This window comes from Quercus lobata, chromosome 5 (assembly GCF_001633185.2).
Source record: "Quercus lobata isolate SW786 chromosome 5, ValleyOak3.0 Primary Assembly, whole genome shotgun sequence".
Taxonomy (NCBI): domain Eukaryota; kingdom Viridiplantae; phylum Streptophyta; class Magnoliopsida; order Fagales; family Fagaceae; genus Quercus; species Quercus lobata.
In genome coordinates this window covers 40,711,160-40,720,467 of record NC_044908.1, presented here as the reverse complement: position 1 = coordinate 40,720,467, position 9,308 = coordinate 40,711,160, and the positions used below count along the sequence as shown (strand labels likewise).

Here is a 9,308-nt window from a genome sequence, read left to right as displayed (position 1 = left end):
AATCTCTGAGTGTTAAGTGTCGTTTCGTTGGCCCTGTTGCTGGGGCCTATAAGTAGCGCATTCTCTTTCATGCCCCTCACTTTTTTCCTCATTCTCTCTTCTGCCAACTCGTCCAAGATTCTCGTCTAGCTCTCGTCCTAGTTTCATCAGGTATTTCCTCTTTCTTTTTTTTTTCTTTTTAGGCTCTCATTTGAAGTCCTCTATATTTCAACCATGTCTTCATCTTCTAGTTTAGAGAGAGAGACAGACGACTACCAGGACGGTTCTTCTGAGAGTGAGGGTAGTGTAGATAGTTCGTCCTGTAGTGATTCCTCAGACGAGCATTACTCGTCTGGGGTTCCTGGTATTCCCTTAGAGGAATTTCAGGAACAACGACGTAGGGCGGCTTCTGGATCTGGGGCTAGTTCGTCCAGACAGCCATCTAGTCCTCCTCAAGACGAGGAAGAGGACGAAGAAGATGTAATCTATAGTTGTGCCCCAGAGGTAGCATCCACCTTAGACGGTGCTAAGTTAAAAACTCTTGTAGATAGATATCAAATCCCTAAAGAGCTTAACCCTCGTCTACCCAAGGCTGGAGAATGGTGTTGTACCCCTTCCTCTGGCTTAGGGGTATACGCTTCTTACCTTTTAGCTGGCCTTAGGTTTCCCTTAAACTCTTTCTGCAGAGACCTCTTCCAAAGGTTGGGTATTGGGCCAAACCAGCTTAACCCCAATGGTTGGAGGACGATAGTTGCCATGTAAGTATTATGGCGTGAGGCATTGGAAGGGGATCGTCCAATTATAGTGGACGAGTTCCTTTACTGTTATAAGCCCTCAGAGATCAAAAAATCTGCTGGGTTCTACCAGTTCTCATCCAGAGGTTCATATTACAGTTTAATAGAGGGCCGTAGTTCGTCTGACCGACTTTGGAAAAAAGAATTTTTTATTATTTCTGGAAATTGGGCTGGGGACCCAACTGATGTGGGTAATCCCCTCTTCCCACCTTTTACCAGCCCTCTAGGTCGTCTTCGTCCTGAGGGTATGTTTTTCTTTCCATTTTATCCCGTTTGTCCTTAAAATTTTTTTTTTTTTTTTTTTTTTTTTTTTTTTTTTTTTTTTTTTTTTTATCTATCAATCGTCTAACCCTTTATCTTGGTGATGCAGCTGTCGTTCGTCCACACTTGGATAAGTTTTTCTTGGACCATATAGAAGTGGTTCGCACCTTTTCAGGAAGGACTTTCCACGATTTAGTTACCCTTAGTCGTCTAGCAACTTGGGGACTTGGTCCAGTCCCAATTGCTGAGAATTTAAGTCACGAAGAGCTCACTCGTCGAAGTAAGTGTCGTCCATTATACTTTATTATTTCAGCTCTTCTTTCTTTTTCATTATTTTTTGTTTTTAATTTTTCTGACTAAATTTCCTTGTCATAGGGATAAGCACGATGAGGGAAAACAGAGAGAAAACAGTGGCTAGCGGGGACGAGGATGTTGCTGCCCCTACTGTCAAAGTGGCTTCCGTCCAGGCTGGGAAGAGGAAGTCTAAACCGATCTCAAGTACTGTGGACCTGGACGACCTCCCCAGTCGTCGTGGCCACAAGAAGCAAAAGTCAAGTAAGACTTCCCTTCCAAAGGTTCCTAAGTTCGTACCACCAACAGTGAACTTGGACGAACCTGTGGTGGACGTGGAGCCCGTCCAAACAGTTCATCCTGTCCAGTCTGATCCTCCCCCTCCTCCCAAAGCTTCTCATAAGCCAGGCCCTTCAGAGTCCTCTGATCGTCCACCTAATTTGGTTCTGGACGAGGGTTACGCATGGAGGACGTTCAAAGGAATCGTCACTGATCATGAAGTTAACGAATGTTACAACATGTCAGTGAAGGAGTTTGAACGCTCTGGCATCCATGACCTTTTCAAGGTAAGTTTATTCCTCGTCCTTGTGTATAAACATTTTATCTTGAATGAAATGTCTAACTCTTATTCGTCCAAATGCAGGCTATGTCAAAGTTTTATACAGCAACCTGTCAAGCCAAGGAGCTTGCTTCAGATGCTAAGACGGCCAAGGATAAGGCTAAGGAGCTGAGCCATGAAATTTTATCCAAGAAGGGGGAGGTCATTAGGTTGACCGAGGACTTTAATCGTCTGCTGGGAAGCGAGACGAAGCTAAAGAACGAAGTGGAGGAGCTCAAAGCTAACAACTTAGAGAAGGATACCCGCATCGTCCATCTCGAAGGACAAGTTTCAGAGCTTACCTCGTCTTTGGAGAAGGCACGTGAAGAGGCAATTGCTGCCTTTAAGAAGTCTGACGAGTATAAGAATCATCTAGACAGTCATTATGCAGCTGGCTATGAGGATTTCCGTGCTGATGCCAAAGAGGCATATCCTGATTTGGACTTCAACTCGTTCAAGCTTCCTCTTGCTACAGAGAGTTCCGTGTTGCAGACGAGTTCCGAGGACGTCAACATTGTGGACGACGCTAACACTGAAGTCACTCAAGACGACCCCAAGACGAGCTTGCCCAAGTGAAATCAATTCCCTTAGAAAATTTACTTTTATTTGCCTTTTCATAGAAGTGCCTATTGTTTTGGGCTTTTTACTTCTTTTTCTTTTTTAAAGTTCATGCAAGTACAATCATCTCGTCCAGGATTATGGACGAGTTCTATATACATTTTCATATTCAAAACTAAAGGGGTTTTTGGACGTTGGTCGTCCACCCTTTGAATTTCATGAAAGAAATGAATACTTCTATTTTTCTTCCATTGTTTTCGAATATATACGTTTCCTTGTGTGGTTCGTCCATCCAGGAATTCAGTTCACCTCGTCTTGAGCATGGGGGTGAATTTCATTACATCACCAAGATAAAGTAAATTGATTCCTTTTGGCTAGATTTTTCATCATTCCAAAATTATGGACGATCATTTTGTCGTCCTTGATGATTAGACTTTTTAGCGGTTCCTCGTCCAATGTAATGGATTGTTAAGCTAGTTTTGAAGTCTTTGCTCGTCCGTGTCTCGGACGAACACTTTTGGGAATTCATCTCGTCTTGAGGTCTGGACGAGTATGCCCTTTTCATCTTGTCCTATGTTCTGGACAGATGAAACTGCTTTATTTTTAGCTTAGGTTTCATCTCATCCTATGTTCTGGACAGATGAACCTCAGTTTCATTTTTAGGTTAGGTTTCATCTCGTCCTATGTTCTGGACGGATGGACCTTAGCTTCATTTTCATTTTAGGTTTCATCTCGTCTCTTGCTTTGGACGGATGTACCTTTTCATCTTTCCTTTGGAAGAAGGCTTATGGACGATATATCCTTGCGTCCAAGGATTTCATTCGTCCATGCTTGCTTTCTTTTTTGCGGATCAATCTGAATGAACATATAAGGATTCCAATAATATACTTGAAAACAATATATATATATTTGAAAATCCAAACTTATGTAAACATTCGTCCACAGGCATGGCACATGCTCATGAGCTAGTGCCTTATTGAATTAAAAATACAAACCAACTCATCCATGAATAGCACAAAAGTGAAAACACTAATGTACTTTCTAGGGGATTATTAAAATACTTAAAAACACTTGATAGTAGTAAACACTTCTGCTCGTCCAGATATCTCGTCCAAGGACACTAGTGAAGAGTCAGCACTTATTGATGGTACTTCCTGAGGTGCTCAACATTCCAAGGGTGTTCCAGCCTCTGCCCATCCAAAGCTTCCAAATAGTAGGATCCTTGCCTTTTGCAGTTGATAACCCTATAAGGTCCTTCCCAATTTGGGCCAAGTTTCCCATAGGCCGGGTTTCTTGTTGCCAAGGTAACCCTATTCAAGACGAGATCCCCGATGTTGAAACGTCTAGGCTTCACCATAGCGTCATATTGTCTTGCCATGAGATTTTTGTACCTCGCTGTCCTCTGTTCTGCATCCATCCTGACCTCGTCCATAAGGTCAAGGTTAAGACGGAGCTGTTCCTCGTTTTCTTCAGTTTGATACTTCCTCACCCTATGGCTCGTCATGTGTACTTCTGCTGGTATAACTGCCTCACTTCCGTAGGCTAGTTTAAAAGGAGTTTCTCCTGTTGGAGTTCTCGCTATCGTTCTATAAGCCCATAAAACACCTGGTAATTCATCCGGCCATATTCCCTTTGCCCCTTCGAGCCGAGTCTTGATGATCTTCAGCAAGGATCGGTTCGCTACTTCTGCCTGGCCATTGGCCTGTGGGTGGGAGGGTGAGGAGTAATGGTTCTTCATTCCAAGCTGTTCACAAAATTCCCTGAAAGGTGTGTTGTCAAACTGTCGTCCATTGTCAGACACTAGTACTCTAGGTACTCCAAATCTGCATACAATGTTCTTCCAGACGAAGTTCTTGACATTTTGCTGCGTAATTTTGGCTAAGGGTTCGGCTTCCACCCATTTTGTGAAGTAATCTATTCCCACCACCAGAAACTTCATTTGCCGAGTTCCAGTCGGAAAGGGTCCCAAAATGTCTAGTCCCCATTGCGCGAAAGGCCAAGGGGCCATCATCGGCGTGAGATATTCTGCTGGCTGTCTGGGAATGTTGCTGAAGCGTTGACATTGATCACATACTTTGACATATGCTTTAGCATCAGCTTGGATGGTTGGCCAATAGAACCCGCTACGGATGACTTTATGGACGAGTGATCTGGCTCCCGAATGGTTCCCGCATGCTCCTTCGTGAACCTCCCTCAACATGTAATTTGCCTCGTCCGGAGCCAAACATCTTAAGAGAGGCTGGGAAAAACCTCTCTTGTATAACACCTCGTCCATAAGCACATACCTAGCTGATTTGACCCTGAGCTTCCTAGCTTTGTCTTTCTCTTCCGGAAGCCTTCCGTCCTTTAAGTACGACACTATTGGGGTCATCCAATTTCCTTCTCCCTCTATTTGCATCAGTTCTGGAAGGTCTATACTTGGCATGTAGTGTACATCATCCATTTCGTCCAACGCCTCATTCGCAGATGCTTCCTTCGCCAGAGTATCTGCCTCCATATTCTCTTCCCTTGGGATTTGAACAAAATCTGCTTTTTTGAATTTCTTCACAAGGCGTACTACCTTCCTTAGATATTTCTTCATTCTGTCTTCCTTGGCTTCACATGTCCCATTCACTTGGCCTATGACCAATTGGGAGTCTCCCAGGACCAATATTGAGTCTGCTTCTACGGATTTGGCCAGTTCCAACCCCTTTAAAAGGGCTTCATACTCCGCTTCATTGTTAGAAGTCTGGTATTGCAAACGGGCCTTGTATTTCAATTTGTCCCCTTCTGGCGACTGCAAAACAACTCCTATTCCTCCAGCATATAATGTAGACGATCCATCTACATGGACGACCCATTTGTTGTTGTACTCTCCTTCCCCCAGGCCTTCGTAACTTGGAGTGAACTCTGCGATGAAATCTGCTAGGGCTTGAGCCTTTATTGCATTTCTCAGTAGGTACCGAATGTCGAATTCACTAAGTTCAACTGCCCACTGAATCAGTCGTCCTGCGGCTTCCAGCTTGTTCATTGCCTTCTTAAGCGGATGGTCCGTCATGACATTGATGACATGAACTTGGAAGTAATGTCTTAACTTCCTAGAAGCCGTTATTAGTGCAAAAGCCAATTTCTCCATGAGCGGATACCTTCCCTCTGCTCCTCTGAGTGCCCGGCTAGTGTAGTACACCGGTTTTTGTATCTTCCCCTCTTCTCTGATTAAAGCTGAACTTACGGCGTGTGGGGACACCGCTAAGTATAGGTACAGTTCTTCTCCTTGCACGGATGGACTTAATAATGGGGCAGTTGTGAGATAATCCTTCAGGTCTTGGAAGGCCCTTTGGCATTCGTCCGTCCATTCAAATGCCTTCCTGAGGACTTTAAAGAAAGGTAAACACTTATCTGTGGCTTTCGAAACAAACCTGTTCAAAGCGGCAACTCGTCCTGTGAGGGATTGGACTTCCTTGATACTCTTCGGTGGCTCCATGTTCAATATAGCCTGGATCTTGTCCGGATTTGCCTCAATTCCTCTTTGTGAGACCATGAACCCCAAAAACTTTCCCGACGATACTCCGAATGCACACTTGCTTGGGTTCAACTTCATCTTATATCGTTGAAGTGTTTCAAAGGTTTCCTGTAGGTCGTCTAGATGGCTTCCCTCGTCTATGCTCTTCACAAGCATGTCATCGACATAAACCTCCACATTCCGTCCTATTTGTGGACGAAACATGTGATTCACTAACCTTTGATAAGTTGCCCCTGCGTTCTTCAAGCCGAAGGGCATCACTTTGTAGCAAAACAAGCCTTGGCTGGTAATGAAGGAAGTTTTTTCGTGATCAGCTTCATCCATCTTGATCTGATTATATCCTGAGAAGGCATCCATGAAGCTCAACAACTGATGGCCAGCAGTAGAGTCCACCAATTGATCAATGCGTGGCAGAGGATAACTATCCTTGGGACATGCTTTGTTCAAGTCAGTGAAGTCTACGCACATTCTCCACTTTCCATTAGCTTTCTTCACCATCACCACATTGGCTAACCAATCCGGGTAATAGACTTCCTTAATGAACTTTGCCGTGGTCAGTTTTTGAACCTCTTCCTTGATTGCCTTGTCCCTCTCGGGAGCAAATACCCTCTTCTTCTGATGAATAGGCTTAAAAAAGGGGTATACATTCAATCGATGAGTGATCACACTTGGGTTGATTCCTGGCATGTCGTCATGACTCCATGCAAAAACGTCGATACTCTTTCTCAGGAACTGGATGAGGTCTTTTCTTGCCTTCTCCTTCATGCCTGTTCCAATTCTGGTGAATTTCTCAGGATCATCTTCTTGCAAAAGAACATCTTCCAACACTTCCGTGGGCTTTGCAATAACTCTTCTTTCCTCGATGCTCATTGTCTGCACCTGTTCGTCCAAAGCCATCATGGCTAAGTAGCATTCTCTAGCTGCCAACTGATTTCCTTGTGCTTGTCCTATCCCGTACTCCGTAGGGAATTTGACTGATAGATGGTAGGTAGAGGTTATCGCCTTCCAACTTTTAAAAGTGGGTCTTCCAATTATGGCATTGTATGAAGAGGTATAGTCTTCCACGAGGAAATTGACTTCCTTGGTTATCTGTTGTGGGTATGACCCTACCACAACTGGTAATGTAATGGTACCCACGGGCTGCACCTTCATTCCTCCAAATCCTATCAGTGGCGAGCATACTGGACGAAGTTGATCTCGTCCAAGCCTCATCTGTTGGAAGGCGGGGTAGTACAATATGTCCGCTGAACTTCCATTGTCAACTAACACTCTCCTGGTTGTATAATCTGCAATGAGCAGTGTAATGACGATCGCATCGTCATGCGGGTGATGGATCCTCTCAGCATCTTCGTCGGTGAAGGAAATGGTTGGCTCGTCCATTGATCTCGTCCTTGGTGATCGTCCAGAGAGCTGGACGTTTTGTACCGCTTTGAGATACGTCTTCTTCGACTTGGAAGATTGCCCCATTAAGTTCCCTCCAACGATAATCCTTATCTCTCCTAGTGGGGGCCGGGATGATTCCTCTATTTTGCCTTTCAGCTTCTCGTCTGTACGATCCCTTCCAACGAAGTGCCTCAACTTTCCTTGTCTGATAAGGTTCTCAATTTGCTGTTTTAGGTCGTAACACTCATCTGTGTCATGCCCATGGTCCCTGTGAAAGCGATAATATTTGTTCTTATTGTGCTTATTGGGATCCCCTTTCATCTTCTCTGGCCATTTTAAAGAAGGATCGTCTTTGATTTGCATGAGCACCTGATCAAGTGGAGCATTCAGGGGCGTATAATTCTGGCTTCTTCCCAAGGGACTCGTCTTCCTGTTATCTCGTTCCTTCCTATCTTCCGTCCGTCCCTTCTTTGGACGAGGGGCTTGTTTCGAGTGTCGAGCTGGGTGCGCTTCCATCCTCTCAGCTCTTTTCCTCTTCTTGGCTATGATTGCATCTTCTGCATTCATGAAGTTCTGAGCCGAATGGACGAGCTCGGCCATGGTTTGAGGCTCCTTCTCATATAGCTTGTGTATAAATAAATCCGAATTAATCCCGTTGTGGAAGGCTGCCAGTAGAAGCTTATCGTCCACCTCGTCCACACTAAGGGCTTCTCTGTTGAAGCGAGTAATGAATGACCACAGGCTTTCATTCTCCCCTTGTTCTATGGTCAGTAAGCTGGACGAAGAGCGCTTGTGCCTCTGTCCCCCGATGAAATTGTTAACAAACAATTTGCTCAACTCTTCGAAAGAACTTACGGAACTTGGGTGTATTTTACTGAACCAAACTCGTGCCGGGCCTTTAAGGGTAGTAGGGAAGGCTCGACACATGATTTCATCAAGGACCCCTTGAAGGTGCATTGTTGTCTTGAATGTTGCAATGTGATCAAAGGGATCACGCGTCCCATCATACGAGTCCAGGGAAGGCAGTTTGAACTTTGATGGTAGAGGGTGGCCATTGATGGAAGCCGTAAAAGGAGAGTCAGTCCTGTGGACCAAATCCTCTATGGGATTCGTTCTCCTCATGTTCTCCTTCATCTCCTCCATGACTTTCTTCATTTGGTCCATCACCTCTTTCAAGTGTGGCACTGCCCGTGAAGTGGTACCTCTAAACTGACTTCCTATCTCAGTATTCTGTGTGTCACCCTGGCCTTGTGTCTGCCCTGCGTATTCCTCACGTGTCTGTCTCCTCTGAGTGATCTCCATCCTTAACTCCTGGTTTTGGTGAGTCAATTCCGCCATTGCAGCCGCCATGGATTGTACATGCTGAACGGACGACGTCTGCATGGCCGGTGCAGATTGGCGATCACGCTGGGGGTCACTTGAAGCGCCTCTGCTTCCCTGACGGCCAGGGCTAGTAGCCCTCGACCTGGTCCTGACCATCCTAACCCTTTTTCGCGGAAAAGAAAGTCGCAAAACAACCTTCGCTTTCCCACAGACGGCGCCAACTGATATCGCTCCGAATCAGTAAGGTGGATGGCCTGGCTTCGGTGGGCTATCGAAACGGTTGATGGCCTGCAAGGAAGGAAACACAATCAAAGAGGAGACCGGAGAAGACCGGTCGAACCCCCTCCGATGGAGAAGTTAGTTTCGTAGAGAAGGAAGTTCCAAGTATTTTGGAAAATTTTCTGAGAGAAAATCTTACCTTTGTCGGGTTCAGACCGGTCCCTTATATAGGGAGCCTGGGATGGTTATTTGTCCAATAACCTCCCCAAGATTTGTGGAAACCAACAACTCCGGAGTTAACTACCTCAACGGATATAAAACTGTAACCGCTAATGGAAGTTAACTTATTCGAAGGGTTTGTTGAGATAGTTGCGGGTTTAGTCGAAAGTCTAAGTGTTGA

At 45.1% G+C, this 9,308-nt stretch overlaps 1 protein-coding gene across 1 annotated transcript; it reads right to left on the bottom strand.

The window, feature by feature from the left end:
* Window positions 1-3,243: 3,243 nt before the first annotated feature.
* On the bottom strand, window positions 3,244-8,845 carry LOC115990468. Its single transcript, XM_031114299.1, has 5 exons — window positions 7,955-8,845; window positions 6,479-7,735; window positions 5,042-6,352; window positions 4,166-4,954; window positions 3,244-3,336 (listed from the first exon to the last, which is right to left on the bottom strand). Exons 1-5 carry the CDS (start codon window positions 8,843-8,845, stop codon window positions 3,244-3,246), a joined length of 4,341 nt encoding a protein of 1,446 aa, XP_030970159.1.
* Between the last annotated feature and the right edge of the window lie 463 nt (window positions 8,846-9,308).

Coding starts and splice junctions, on each gene's coding strand:
- LOC115990468 (XM_031114299.1), bottom strand. CDS start 8,845: ATGGTCAGGACCAGGTCGAGGGCTACTAGCCCTGGCCGTCAGGGAAGC. Junction 4,955..5,041: donor TGAAGAAATATCTAAGGAAG/GTAGTACGCCTT, acceptor ACTCTGGCGAAG/GAAGCATCTGCGAATGAGGC. Junction 3,337..4,165: donor AGGCCAATGGCCAGGCAGAA/GTAGCGAACCGA, acceptor ATGTTCATTCAG/ATTGATCCGCAAAAAAGAAA.